This window comes from Onychostoma macrolepis, chromosome 06 (genome assembly GCF_012432095.1).
Source record: "Onychostoma macrolepis isolate SWU-2019 chromosome 06, ASM1243209v1, whole genome shotgun sequence".
In the NCBI taxonomy this organism is placed as follows: Eukaryota; Metazoa; Chordata; class Actinopteri; order Cypriniformes; family Cyprinidae; genus Onychostoma; species Onychostoma macrolepis.
This window is the reverse complement of record NC_081160.1, coordinates 10,294,527-10,310,531: the sequence shown is the minus strand read 5'-3', so window position 1 is coordinate 10,310,531 and position 16,005 is coordinate 10,294,527. Positions and strand designations below refer to the sequence as shown.

Sequence of the window (16,005 nt, the reverse complement as noted above, 5' to 3'; positions counted from 1 at the left end):
TTTTGTACCTTTTGAAATACACTGATAATCACCAAATGCAGGTGGTGATGAGAAAGTCACATGATGAACCAAAGCCCATCACAAGCAGCTTTTAAATAATAGCATATATAGATGGTGCACAGTGTCATTCACACAAACACTAAACACCATCATGATGAGACTCATTAAACTGAAATTTGCAATAAACATTAATTCAACAACATTAGATGTAACATACAACCCTAATAAACATAACTGATAAGAAAAAACTAAGAAACAGTTATTTCAAAGAAAAAACATCAAATTAAAAAAAAGAAAAATTGAAATGCAACGCAGGGAATTCTGGGAACGTCAATTTCCGGTTTTTCCCTGTAAATTTTACATTCTTTTTCACTTCCAAAAACGGTACAATTGTCTGAAATGTCTATTACAGTTTTTCACCGTATATATTAGGGGAACTTACCGTTAACTATTTAACAGGTTTTTTCTGTAGCATTTTCAGTTTTTTACCGTTAAAATATAGGTCATTTTACAGTGCAGGTCTAAGCTGAGACACTGTTTATTTACATGCCAAAATCATGTAAGGGACCCCTATTAATTCTGTGTGTGTATTTGTGTGTGCAGGGCATTGTGGGTAACTTGGCCAGTGGGAAGTCTGCGCTGGTGCACAGGTATCTGACAGGGACATACGTGCAAGAAGAGAGCCCTGAAGGTAGGTGTTTTGCTATCAAATGGGCAGTTGAAACATGGAGAATCATTAAAAGCCTTTGTACTTTTATATTACTCACTTTTAATGCTTTTGAAAGGGTTTACAATGGCGTATGTGTGTCCTTCTGTTCTTAGATCCCATTTAAGTCTTGAAGTTATGTGTAAATACAGTTAATATTCTTCTCTTTTCAGTACTGCCGAGGCATAGCCTAAATACACTTCTTATTTTTCTCTTCCTCTCTTATTCTTTCTCTCTCTCCGCACACCTGCTGTTAGTATGTTAGTACAGTACAGTTGTGCCGGAGGACTCTGCTATACTCCCCATGTATAATTGAGAACATTCAAGGCACACCGCCAGACCACCACAATATGCTCTCTTCCCCGAGCACGGATCTGCTTTCAAAAACTCCCCGTATCAATATTTCATGTCCTTTACAACTGTTATTATGTAGTCATGTTAAACTGGCCTTTCAGATGGCTCCCTCACGGAGCAGGGTTTGTAAAGTTTAGGTATTCATTTAAAAATCAGGGCTTTTCTTTAAAGATCGCAATTAGTTTAAGCAACATTTAGTACAATTGTGCTTAACTGCAGTAATCTGAGTGCCTGGGGGTCCTGCAGAGAGCATGAGGTCACAGAAGAAAAGGGCAGTTAGCGGGCCGACGGGCACTAATCATGTCTCGTCCTCTCCTTTGCACTTTACCGTATAAAACTCAAGCCACTGCATACCAGCGGTCAACCAGGAAATCGCCCTGCAAGAAAAAAAATCCCCCAGAAATGTCAATTGCCTGTTTTCCGCAGTGGATTATAGCACAGAGTGCCAAAGGAAACTTAGTGCGACATCAGAGACCGTTGAAGTGTGTGCCTTGCAAAGCTCAAGCGACACGGTTAAATCTTTCACGTTTGAGGCCAGCACGTCATCTGATGTTAGAAGTTCCGCAAAACTCAGATTTGCAGTGACGTTGTTATGTCACATTTCAGCAACAGAAAGCTGTGATTTGAATTTCCAAATTTACATTCCAATAAAACTACCACATGAAATGTTTTCCTACTTTTCTTTTTTGAAGTTTCACTATTCTGGGTTTAAAAATAGTGTTTCCTAGCTTTGGTAGAGTAACCCCAACCTCAAAACCACTAAGTAGGGCTGGAGCAGATTTTTACAGCGCACTCTGCAATGAAAGCAGTCGGCCGCATGGGTTTTTCAACGTCCCCCCCTTCTATCACACATACTACATGAATAGACACATTCTCAGAGCTCATTAAGAGATATTATCACAAGGCTAACTGTGTGACTGCGTTTGTATGTTTACGCAAGAAGAAAGAAAAATCCCTACAGGCCTTGTGGTCTCAATACAGACCCAGCCTTTACCATTTCAAAACCCAGCACCCCATATGGGTAACTAACACAGTTTTGTGCTTATGCCGCCACAATCATGTTTGATTTAGAAATGCAGCTCTGCTGGGATCAGCAGTTTGGTGCAATTGTGCAGACCAGCCCCTCTGGCGTGAAAAATAACACTTTTATCAATGTGAAATATCAAATTTAGACTTTGAACCTTTTCCAAGTCAAATCTAGATAAACTAGTTGCAAACCATAAAATCTAGATAAACTAGTTGACGATCGTGACCCATTTCTACTTTCTTTTTCTTAAATGGGTCAGTGGCAAATAAGAATATTTTAAAAATATAGTTTAAAACATCTGACAAGTTCTGAGAAATCTTTGCATTCCGGTTTATATTGGGTTTAAATTTAATTAGCTAATGTATACACCTTTAATGTGTCACCACACACCACATGACTTTAAATGATTTTTTAACAAGATTGCTTCACTTTCACATTTTTCTCAAAAAATAAATAAACGATAAAAGCTTAAAAATAATAGATTTTATTCAAGAATTATTATTTAATTAGCTTTTTTCTTAATTATGGTGTATTATCCTAAAATGTATTTGGCTTTATGTCCTAAAACAAATATAAAAATTAATTATAATAATAATAATACAAAAAATAAACACGCTCATCATAGAAGAGATGTATTTAAGTCATTGTGTGTTTAACTGGTAATGTATTTTTTAAATGAATTAATAGATTTAGGAGTGTTACGTTACTGACCTCAATACTATGAGCACGTGTGATAGTATGTGGCCTTTTCATCTGTAAATCAGCTATATTGAACTGACCATTTCCTCAGGACGGACGTGTTAGATCTGTCTGTTCAGATACACCATACCCGTGACCCACAGGCACAGAAGCCCCATGACGATAGATAAGCTTGCGATGAATGAATGAAAGTTATGCTTCTTTCTCTCTCTCAGTCTCAGTCTCTTTGTCCTGCTGTGTTTAATTTCTTAACTGACTGTGCATGTTTAGCTTGGCTGCTTTTTGATTTGAGGTTTGTTTATTCTCTCTTTCCTCGGCCGCTTCTTTAACTAGCTGACGTGGATGCAGGTAACTATTTGCTCTCTTTTTCACAATGTCTCCGTCATGTTCTTTTTTGGGGAAGGTCTGTCATAGAACAAGAGAGTTGAGAAGGTGGACTTTCCCCTCTGTGGCTTGTTAAACACCATGTTCTTCGTCATGTTTCTGTTTAGATGCTCACAAACAGTGTGTTTCATAATTAAAATCTTCAAGCAGAGTAGATTCCACTCCACATGGCTCCTCTTTACTCATCACAAAGCTTTGAGCAAATCAAGCCACAGAACAGGAGGTTCCACTCTACTCCTCTCTTGATGCCACTGTAGTTTTGCCATCTTCCATTTCATTCATTTCCTCAATGACACCAATGAACTGAGCATTACAGGTCACTGTCCATCAAGACGGAATATTAGACTGGGCGTTTTATCAAAAACTCTGTTTCTGAGAGTTGAGCTAAGCTTCAGTGCATCCAGAGACTCTAAACTCAAGTGTGTTTTTACTCAGCTGAGGTTAACTCCATGGAGAAAGAACCCAGAGTGTAATTGACCGATGGGTGTGTATCTTTCACTCGCTGTGCACTTCTCTCTCGCTCTCTATTTTCAACAAATATGTAAATATGTGCGTCCAGACTATATGCTGAGTGTTGGCTGTCCTGATGCTCCTCCACTTCTTCATCCTCATCATAATGCAAACAGACAAACCACATCATTACAGAAAAGCTTGCCATCCCCTCCAGCCTAACCGCCATACCCGAACACCTCGCCCACTCTTCGATTTCAACCAAACCTGGCGACTTTTGTAAAGCACATGAACTTTGGCATTCACATTATTGCCAACATGTCTGGTTCAGTGGACGAGCAGAGTTTAAATACTCGAGTCATCCAGACAAAGGGAAAATTGGAATGGAGGCTGTAACGGATAAAGCTGTTTGAAATCACGCAAGCGAGAAACATTGTTCTCTATCATGTTGTCATCTCAATTGAGTTACAGTGGCTGTGCTTTACAACCATTATGTATCTCTTAGTAAGAAACTTTAAAGTAAAAAACTATTGCAGTGCTGCTTATGCTGTGATAATGCTACTGATGCTGTATTAAAATTAAGATTTGAATATCTACTCTCGAGTGTAATACTGTTTTATTTTTAGAGGTGATTTGATGATTTTTGCAGCTGTGTCCAATTATGAAGGTATGCAGAACTAATATATAATACCTGCTATATTTATGCTTTTCTGGCACAGTTATAACTAAATAAAGGGTTTTGAAACTTTTTGTTGAGAAGGACCCCCAAATATGAAAATTAAAACAAAGTAGCTATATGAGGAAAAAATAGTGTGATATTATGAAGAAAAGATGATGTTTAAAAAACTGATACATTAAAGCTGAAATAAATACAAATATTACATAGAAATAGGTTTTAATTCATGTATAAAATGTAATTTAAATAATTATTCAAATATATTTGTGGAGTTCTTTTTACAATAAGTATTGCAATTATTGTGACAAGTTTTTCACTGCTTTAATTTTCCATGACCCCAGTTAAAAAAAAAAAAAGTTATTTATTTTAAAGTTATTTTCTTTAGTTAATTTATTAGTTTCTTATTTCTTAGTTACTTACCTGTAGTTAAACCACTGTTCCTGGTTGATAAATCCAAAATTGTTATCAAGTAAAATAGTGTAAATAGTCATCAAACCAGTTATCAGTCCTTCCCAAATCTCTCTCTGTATGATTTATGGTCTTTGTTGGTTATCATTGGGGATACACAGTTGGAGGTCAGAGGTGAAGGGTAAAAGTTTAACATGTTTGAGTGGTCATGTTCCCAGATGACCATGGAATGTCCTTTCAGGCTATGAAAGAGACTGTAGAGCTCTCTCAGGTCTTCAGTGCACAAGCTGATTAGCAGTGTAGAGCTGCGATAAGGTTAAGACCCTCTAACATCTCCAGGAATCCCCTCTGATCCTCTTATGCTTCTGCAAACCAACCAACAGTCGCCCTCCCCTCTTCCCCTGAGAGAAAGATAGAGAGAGGTCTCTATCACGCACTCTGTCCTCTGAACTCTGAACGCCGCTCTCTCATCTCAGAGGGGCACAGGTCACAAGTTTATTTAAGACGTTTTGACCTTTACCACTCCAGCCATCATTAGCCTGGACGTTTGGAAAACTAATTGCAGCAGCAACACTTGATTGGTCTTTGGGTTCAAATAATTTTCTGAAGCATTATTTGTCTTTCTCTGAAAAACAAAGAAGGTCAGGAAGAAAGCACTCGGATAGCGTAGATAAAAGACACTTTAATGCATAGATAAATGCAGTATATTAATTAAAAAGGGAGTTTCAAGTGCAATAAAAAAATACAAATAAAAAACAAAAATGGAAAACCCCTCAGGGCAGAAAAATGAATGAATGCATTGCAAGCATCTTTGTTCAGTCTGCATATTATATTGTGACATATACTCACATTAATAAGGTTTAGACCAATGGTTCTCTTTTTTTTTTTACCTGACCCCTTCATTGTCCAACACAATATTCACAGGGCCTTTGTTTTCTTACTGTTTTTTTATTGTAGAAGCTATTTTTTAATATAATGAATGAATGATTAAATCAGTATACAAAATTGTAAATAATAGGTATAGAATTGAAAAGAATGAACAATTTCAGTTCAATTATTGATTGAAAAAAATCCAGTTCCGTTGTTAAATTTACAAATACTATTTAAACAATTCTTACAAAAGGTGTTTTTAAACTAACTTTTCAGAGACCGCATAAATGCAATCCAGTAATTTATCAGTACTAAACAAACAAAAAAAGTGGTAATAACTTTTAATTTATTTTAGTGCTGTCAAGCAATTAATTAAATTAAACTAGTTTTTATGTAATGTGTGTGTGTGTGCTGTGTATATTTATTATATATATATATATATATACACGCACATACAGTATATATTTATATAATTTATATTATATAAATATATTTAATATACAAATATAACATATTTTTCTTAAATATATACATGCATATGTGTGTATTTATATATACATAATAAATATACACATGTAAACAAATACTTTTATTTTGAATGCGATTAATCGTTTGACAGAGCTAATTTATTTATTTTCATGAAATACTACAGACAAAATTCATAATGTGTGTCCTGTAACTAGACATTGTCTTAAGAACAACCAGTCAGTAAGTACATCTATGAGTGTGAGCAAATTTTATTCAAGCTCTAAGCTGTGATTTTGATTCATACATCAATCGACAGTCCTTTGGGAATGAAAAAGGTCATTCCACAAAGTTGCAGCAGCCGTAGATCTTATACAGGAATACTGAAACTGAATTCCTTTGCTGTTAACAGTGTTTCCACAGAAGGAATAGAGTTATAACATAGAAGTTGCAAAAAAAGCAGTTGTCATGCTACAGCTGTCTGTGACAGTTGTGGATTGAACCATGCAGTGAACCTTACACTGAATAAAATTATGCACATCATTTAATTAACTTTTTATAGTACTCACTTTTGTATATTTACTAGTTTGGAACTCTGATTTGTAGAACAAATTATTTCCCCCCCAAAATATTAGAAAATAACAAAATGATACACATGCCCTTCTTTGTTTCCATTTCAATCAACAGTCCACCAATCATCTCATTTAGAAGTAGTGAATGTATTAGAATCATCAGACTCTTTAAATTGACTGGCTTCTTTTGTTGGACAGGAGGACGTTTTAAAAAGGAGATTGTTGTGGATGGACAAAGTTACCTCCTCCTAATCAGGGATGAAGGGGGACCTCCGGAGGCTCAGGTAGGTAGTGCAGCCACAAATACCATGTGTTCTGATTCACAATGCTGAGCTTTAGTCTCAACTCTGGATGGCGTAGCTATAACAATATATTAGTTTTGTTTTACAAAGCGGCTGAGTGGAAACCATGATGTAATAGGGTTTACATGAGGCTGATAACATTTATTTAGACAATCTGATTCTCTGTTAGTCATAAAATGCAAACAGGAAGTCTCATGTGGCCTCTTTCTCATGGTCTGTGAAATATGAATTTTATGGTGTGTTCCATTGAGCAGGGAGTCAGTCATTTCGACCTGACAGAATTGTTTCAGTGCACTTCTGATGGATATTCCCAGAATTATCCATAAATCCTGTGAGCATTGTTTGTTCCATATATTCACTTACCCAAAATGTTGTCATGGCTTCTTAAGTTTCTCAAAAAGTATAAAAAATGTGCGACGAGAAATCCTTATTCTTCTGTCTAAAAAGGAAGATTGTATTATTTTCCTCTCTAATGAAATCCTGCAAAGAAAAAAAGTATGAATTATGTATAGTTATAAGAGCACCCCACCTTTTTTACTATAATAATGTGCTAATATATATGCGCAAAATAAAAATAATAACATATAATGTATACTGTATACACTTTTTTTTTTTTTTTTCTGGACAAGCACATTTTCAATATTTCATTAACACTGTACTTTTTAGGACGGCTGCAACTAAGAGCCTCATCAGTGACATAATCACATCATAGGGAATAGGGGGCGGAAAATGATGAAATATAAGGGAGAGGATTTATGAAATATGTTTAGGCTTTTTTTTTTTTTAAATAATGTTTCTCTCTCTTTCTAAATTCTTCCCACTCTCTCAATCATTTTTTCACAGTTTGCATTGTGGGTGGATGCGGTGATTTTTGTGTTCAGTCTGGAAGATGAGATCAGCTTTCAGACGGTCTACCACTACTATAGTCGTATGGCCAACTACCGCAACACAGCAGAGGTGCCCCTGGTGCTTGTGGGAACTCAGGGTAAGTCTAGGAGAGAAAAAAAAAAACTTATCATATGACAGCAACTCACACTTGGCTTGGCAACAATTTGAACAGTTTGACGACTAGGCACAAATTTCAGTTATTTTTACACATTAATTGTTGATCAGTTATTTTTACACATTAAGATATGACTGTGGGCAAGTATTATTTATAGATATTTTATGTGTACAGTACTTTTCAAAGCATTGGGGTTGGTAAGATTTATTTATTTATTTATTTTTTATGTTTTAAGTTTCTGATGTATGGAAGCCCGTTTTAACCACTAAATAACAAAAAAAAGGCAATTGTGACTCTTTATCTCGCAATTCAGAATTGTGAGATATAAAAGCGCAGTTCTGATTTTTTTTCTCAGAATTGCATGATATAAACTCGCAATTGCAAGAAAAAACCCCTCAGAATTACGAGATTTAAACTCGCAATTCTGAGAAATAAAGTCAGGATTGCGAGACATAAACGTACAATTCTGACTTTTTTCAGAATTGCAAGTTTATATCTCACAATTCTGACTTCATAACACATTGTGAGATATAAACTTGCAATTCTCAAAAAAGTCAGAATTGCAGAATTGGAATTTATAACTCGCAATTGTGAGTTTATATCTCGCAATTCTGAGAAAAAAAATCTGAATTGTGAGTTTGTATTTGGCAATTCTGAGAAAAAAGTCAAAAATGAGAGATAAAAACTCTCAATTACCAAATTAAAAAAAGTAAATAAATACCCAAATGTACAATCATAACAATAATATTCTAAAATATTATCGCAATTTGAAATAACTCTTTTCTATTTTAGTATATTAGTAACCATTACTTTCAGTGATCCTCAAGAAATCATTCTAATATGCTAATTTGGTGCTCAAGAACATTGTTTTAGAGCTGCTTAATATTTTTGTGAAAACCATGATACATTTTTTTAGGATTCTTGTTAAATTCTTGTTAAATGTTATAGAAAGAAAGTGTTAATAGAATGTTATTAGGACTTAATATAAAGTTCTAATAAACTGCATTTCTATCATTAGAAATTCCTTTACTGTTACTTTTGATGCAAGTATTAATTTCTTAAAAAAAATAAAATAAAAAAATCTTACTGACCCCAAACTTTTGAACGAAGATATATTTTTGAAATATTGAGTAATGCAAGAAAAAAACCTTCATACTACTTGTGTTTTCAGTATATGAACACTAGGGGGTGCCATGCTCTAATCAATGGAAGATTTAGAGCTAAAGCTCATCTGCTTGTTCCCTTATTCTTAAATATGTCCACAAGATATTTTGATGAATTTGAAGCCTCTCACATTTGATGAAATGATTTTCACTACACTAATTATTAATGTTATTATTCTGTCCAGTTTTAGTTTAAAATTTCTTTGTCTTGTCCTGACCATTCACAGATGCAATCAGTGCAGCTAACCCTCGTGTCATTGATGACACCCGCGCTCGCAAACTGTCCAACGACCTGAAGAGGTGCACATATTATGAGACCTGTGCGACCTACGGCCTCAACGTGGAGCGTGTCTTTCAAGATGGTGAGTCTCTTCATACTGTCCCAAATCGTTTCAAGTGTAAGCTTTATATTTATGCTGTGAAAAAGAGTTTGAATTTACTGGCAAAGTTGTGTTAAACAAACACAAGGTTAAAATCCAACATTCTGCCTGGATGTGTCAATTGTATGTCACCTCTGTTAGATTGGATTCATCGCAGGACTGATCATAACAGTTCATGCTTGGGTAACCGTTACTTTCGCATTATGTAGGTTACAGCATAAGGAGCAGGAGGCAGAAAGTGCAAGGTGACTTTGCTGTTGAATAGCCGGCCCAATCTGGCTTAATCAGTTCTTAATTACAGGCTAAATGGCCCATCTCGCCTTGCATTGCTCTGTGTGGTATAGAGATAGCCGTGTTGTTCTGTGTGCTGGATTTTGCTAGGACACTTTGAGAAGTAAGATCTCAGAGCTTCATTAACCGTTGCAGGTGTGGTGTTGTGTACTTGCAGTTAAAAACACTATAATCTTGGACAGATGAATTGAGGATGAAGTTGTAAGCAGCCTTTGATACCTGTGCTCCACTAGGGGGCACAAGACCATAAGAAATGGGGCTCATTTCACAAGATTTTATCATTTGAAAAAGCTTCAGAGGTCTTAAGGACATTTTTTGTTTTTCTTGTTGGAAAATTGGAATTGTGTTTATAGTACATTTTGACAGACTTGATGTGCCATTTGAGGTATATTTATTGTCATACTTGGAGGTTTAACGAGACATTTATATTTATGTTCCTGGCAAGTGTCGAGTGCATATTGTGTAAACTGCTAGTACTATAAAGTTACAATGCACATGTGCAGTTAGAAAAGGAAAAGTATGTTGAAATCCCCAAGAAATGAATTCCCTTTTGAAGTACCATTACTACAGCTAGCAAAGTGTTAGTTTTATAACTAATTCACCACATTAAATGGGAAACTTAAGGAAAAGCTACTGTTCCCTATGTTATGAATGAACAATGAATGTCAATTTTTGGGAAAAAAGAGAATAAAATCACTATAGAATTTTAATTACTGTTTTTTTTACTTCCATTCAACAAAGAATTCTGAAAAAAAAAAAAATTTATTATCATTTTCACAAAAATATTAAGCACAACAGCTGTTTTCAACATTGATAATAGATAAAGATAAGGGTAAAAAGCACCAAATTAACATATTAGAATGATTTCTGAATGATCATGTGACACTGAAGACTGGAGTAATGGCTGCTGAAATATATTAAATAAATATATATATATATATATATATATATATATATATATATATATATATATATATATATATATATATATTAAAATATAAACCAGTTATTTTGAATTGTGATAATATTTCACAATTTTATTTTACTGTTTTTACTTTTTGATCAAATAAATGCAACCTTGATGAACACAAGACACTTGCAAGCACACTAAACAAGCATATCTCTAATAATAGATGAAGTAAATATGGTGCAGAATGTAATAACACTTTGATGAACGCTGTCAGTTACACACAGCAGTAGTAAATACAAATGCTTTAAAGGTGCAGTAAATACTAGCAGCAGACATGCATTTATGAACTCTCCATTGGGAGTGTCAGCCCTTATAAATGAACCTTCAGGTTATTTTCTTGAAGATCTGTTTGAATGTAACTGCTTCTTCTATCCCCACTGAGGAACAAAAAAAGAATGCCTGAACCTGGGCAAGTATCTATCATGTAGAGAGCTGGGAGAGTTGATAGCGAGTCTTGGTCTGAGTTGGATGATGGGTTGGAGATGGTTAGGGCTCCTGGAAACATTGCTAAAAAATTTGATTTGACAGCAACAAACATCCATTATATAGACATGAAGAAACATGAGAGAACATTGTGAAAAGAAATGGAAATCCAGTACAACCACTTTTCTAACCTTTCCCTGAGCCCAGATGATTTTTCATATTGGTATTTATTGAACGTTTGTTGTTGTGATGTTTGTGTGTTTTTCTAAGTAACTCTTATCATGTTTGTGTACTTATATCTGGATACAGTGGTGTAGTTTGCATGTGGCGTTACATGTGTTTGGTGTATTTGCACACGCGTGTGTCTGTGTGTGGCAGATGTACACAGCTCTTCGGAGGGGTTGGGAAGGCTGAAGCATTCAGTGCTCCATCCAGGAGGGAGATTTACACTCTAAACGCTCAGCTATTATCTTCTTAATTATTATACTGTTGGCTGCAGCCAAGACTGCTGTAATTTAACTGTGTGTGTGTGTGTGTGTGTGTGTGTGTGTGTGTGTGTGTGTGTGTGTGTGTGTGTGTGTGTGTGTGTGTGTGAAAAGAGTGGGTGCATGTCTGTATGATGGCCAAGCTCATCAGTAGCACTAAATGAGAGCAAGAAAAGGCTAAATTTCTGATCATTACTGACGCTGTCTCCTCGCATCTCTCGTTTCATTATCCTCAATTAATCATGCATTCTAATTATCCACTGTAGTGGAATTTATTGATGAGTAGCAAAATGATTATTTTAATGTTTTGTGTTGCACTGATAGCATAGCAACTGCCCAGAGGTGTGTTTTGCGTGTGTGCAGATTCATGTCATTTTGTTTGCCTGATTTGGGCCTATTTTTGCATCAGAGCAATGCATGAGCTGTCATTACTACACATGTGACCACAATTAAAGCGTTTTAATCATTGGCTCACTGCAGATTTACAGGCTCTGTATGATTTTGTTAGAGAACTGGATTTTAGCAGATTTTGATATTTAAGTTGATCATCTCAAAGTAGAAACAGTTTGGTCTGATTTGAAGTCAGTTTGGCTCCATAACATGAACAATGCCATTTTAGTATTTAAAATTCCAATCTGGCTTTTTAAAAATATATAATAAATGCTACATCATGACGTAAAATATAAAAATATAATATAGCTGTTTTACTGAAAAGTGTGCATTTTGCAAAAGAGCAACGTTGCAAAAATATTTATAATTATAATATCAAAAAAAAAAAAAAAATGGTTAATTTTTTTTATTTCAAAAAATATTTGAGAGAGAGAGAAAAACAATTAATTCAATCTGGCATTTTTTAAATAATATAATGTAATAAAATATAATATACAACACAACATAAAATAGAACAACAATATAATATAGATGTTTTATCAAAACTTTCCACATTTTGCAAAAGAGCAACTTGCTTAGAAATAACTGACTTTCTATGCATATACATACATATTAGGGCTGGGTGGTATATCGAGTTTTTTTTTTACGTTATATCGATATATTCTTTATAAGCGATACGGTATGAGGCAATAGCATTTATATCGATTATACAGTAGTTTGATACGAGCACATCTGAAAAATATAGCGGAGGACACCGAAAGTGCATAATCCAATTTGTTCAAAACATGCGACAAGCTTCATATTAAAAAACTTGTAAGATATAGTTATAGTTTGGAATAGTTTAAAGCGGCTCGCTCTGACAGAAAGGCTGCATGTGCCGCTGACAGAGACTCTACTTGAGCTGTTTAAGATGTGCCGTTTAACTTAATGCATAACTTACATTTTACAGGTATATTCTATATACAGGTATATTTCTGTAAATGTTAGAAAGTCATGGAAATATGAAATATATTTGCTGTCAGGAGTGCATGAGCCTTCTTCGCTAATCTCCGCTAAACTTTACAGACTTCAGACTTCGTGCCAAACAGACGGAGCGCAATAATTCTGACTAAAATATATATTTCGCTGAAATATTTATAGTTGGACAATGTGACATGTAGAATTTGAAACCTTCAAGTAAGTGTATTTTTTATGATAGCACTAACTGTAAAGTGACTGTAATGGGGTAATCAAAACAGCCTAGCTTATACAAGTCCGTGCTTTTGTTCTTATTTATTTTCATTTTTAGTTTAGTGAATTTAACGTCTGCTTTAAAAGCATTATTTTTGTTTTTAGATTGTAATGTTACAATGTTAGAATGAAATGTGATTTTGACCCTTTTTGCACATAATATATAGGCTTACAATGTTACATTCACTTTTCATAGCCTTTAATATTGTTTCATTGGACAACATTGGGCGGTATGTAAAATATATATATTAAATGATACAGATTTTAAAAATTCAGATACAAAAACAAAAATACCGAGATGTGTACCGTTTATCGCAAATCGGCAAAAAATACAGAGATATGACTTTTTGCCCATATCGCCCAGCCCCAATACATACATACATACATACATACATACATACATACATATATATATATTTTTTTTTTCTAAAAATACCTTCTTGCGACATTTTACAACATGCATTTTTAATACACTATCATTGTCGTTTTTCTTGAAGCAGTTCTGCTTTGTTAGTTTTCTCGATTGATTTGAGAGATTCAGTGGCGTATTAATGAAAGTGCAGTTTATCAGGAAAATAGATTTTTTTTTTTTTTTTTTTTTTAAGCAAGATTCCCATTGATTTGCAGTGCAGTTTTATGCATGTTTGATCACCCTGGGTTACTTTCTGTCACAATCAATTATTACTCTCTCAAATTCATAATTCCTAATGGGACAAAAGTCTATATATACAAGTTTGCTCATGTTTAAGAACAGGGCTCCGGCTCCTCGTGGCCTTTTGCCTCTAATAAATGATAATTGTCTTTGGTTGAGCATTCAGTAATATAATGACCTGAATTGCCATAAATCAAATAATGCAGACGAGTGAGTTGCATTGCTTTCCCAGAATCATAGAGATGCCAACACGCAAATAACAAGAACATTAACCATTAAAAATAATTGGTGCAGTAGTTATCTGCATTAGATTTATGTAACGAAGTGTTTACGAGATGGCCAGTGGAGAAATAAAGTGAGGCAATTTATTTGGTCCGGGTCAGCTGAGGGTTTACCCCAGTAGGTCACGTTGTCTATGTGTGTGTTTCCGTGCGTTTTGTGCTGTCCTATATGTGCTTACTGTTTAAATAGAGTCCGCAACTCTGAGAGTGCTCGTGGATGTGGCTCCGTGTGTATTTCTACGCCTGCAGAGTGTGTGTATGTGTTTGTCAGTGGTTCTTCGGTAGAGGTGAGGGGTCCTGACAGCTCCCCAGCCTGCGTCCATCAGCGTGCTAATTTAATTATCCTAATTACCCCCCTCCCCATTCTTCCCCTCACGCTAGCTGGCTTGTCATAATGTCAGAGTGAGGATGTAGAGCTTTGTTAGCGTACGCTAACATCTAACGAGGTCTGCTGTTCACTTCCTCTCTCTCTCTTATAATCTCTTATATCTGTATCTCTTTCTATGGTTTGACCATTACTTCAATTGTAAATGTTATGGAGTTTGTATTGAAGTTTAATAATGAATTTGTTGTTGCTGCTTTATAATTGTTGCTGTTAACTGTAGAATATTTGCTAACACTGTATCAGTATTTTATTAGTGTATTTGAAAGTTATAACTGAAGTATACAATCATTTTTTTAGTACTAGGTGTTCTGGGTCATAAACCACACGTCCACATGACATGTCACATGATCCTTCAGAAATAATTCTGATATGCTGATTTGGTGCACAAAAACATTCCTTATTGTTATCCATGTTAAAAGCAATGCTACTTAATAGGGCTGCACGATATATTGCATGCGATTGTCATGCGCATCTAGTCAGTAAAGCCGGTTCCGTGATTAGCTCTAAATCTCCATCACCTGTTTTCAAATGGAGCGGCATTTAATACACAGAGCCGTAGTTCACTGACAAACTATGCAATTCGCGCTCAGAATCGCAGATGAATCGCCTGCGATATTGAACGTGATATTGCGTAGCTTGTCAATGAACTACGGCTCTGTGTATTAAATGCTGCTCCATTTGAAAACAGGTGATGGAGATTTAGAGCTAATCACGGAACCGGCTTTACTGACTAGATGCGCATGACTATCGCATGCAATATATCGTGCAGCCCTACTACTTAATGTTTTATGGAAACCAGTACATTTTCTGTTCTTTTAATTTAAAGTGTCCTTGCTGAATAAAAGTAGTAATATCTTTCCAAAAAAAAAAAAGTTACTGACTTCAAACTTCGTGTAGATTAATACATGCTGTAAAAATGTTATACATTGTTAGTTCATAGTAGGGCTGCATGATAAATCAGATTTTAATCATTATCACAATTTCTGCTTCTCTCGATTTATTAAGCAGAATCGTCTGTGATATTTGTCCACTTATGTATTCTGAAAACATTAGATTTTAATTTGGATTTGTGTTTAGCGTTGGTAACAAGCCACCAAATCTTTAATAGTTGCAGTTGCCAGATGTCAAGAGTTAAAATCCCCCCCAATTGAAGATTTCCTCATTAAACCAAACATATTTTTCCCAGTGGTTTATTTAATCTTTCCAACCTGGCAACCATGTGCATGTGATCTGTCTACTTGAGGGGAAAAAGCACTGATGAGCTGAAAACACTGGTGGTAAACATGTAAGTTGTGGAGCTTAGTGATCTCTTTTGGGAGATTCTGTTCAAATAAAAGTGTAATAAAGGCCAAACGAGCAATCTATGCAAGTTGATGTTATCTTTGTTAGTGCTTATATGGAAGTGCAATAATCCTGATGAAATCTTAAAATAATAATAT

At 35.0% G+C, this 16,005-nt stretch overlaps 1 protein-coding gene across 4 annotated transcripts in view; it reads left to right on the top strand.

Annotated features, from left to right (window-relative positions):
• Nucleotides 1-16,005, top strand: part of agap1 (ArfGAP with GTPase domain, ankyrin repeat and PH domain 1) — a 179,676-nt gene that overhangs the window by 91,123 nt on the left and 72,548 nt on the right. For 2 of the 4 annotated variants that reach the window (XM_058780222.1, XM_058780220.1), the window contains exons 3-7: nucleotides 604-691; nucleotides 3,120-3,134; nucleotides 6,810-6,895; nucleotides 7,757-7,898; nucleotides 9,307-9,441. In XM_058780222.1, the coding sequence (XP_058636205.1) occupies nucleotides 604-691; nucleotides 3,120-3,134; nucleotides 6,810-6,895; nucleotides 7,757-7,898; nucleotides 9,307-9,441 (466 nt within the window). The remainder of the gene's footprint in view (nucleotides 1-603; nucleotides 692-3,119; nucleotides 3,135-6,809; nucleotides 6,896-7,756; nucleotides 7,899-9,306; nucleotides 9,442-16,005) is intronic. The other 2 variants (XM_058780223.1, XM_058780221.1) reach the window with 1 other exon arrangement.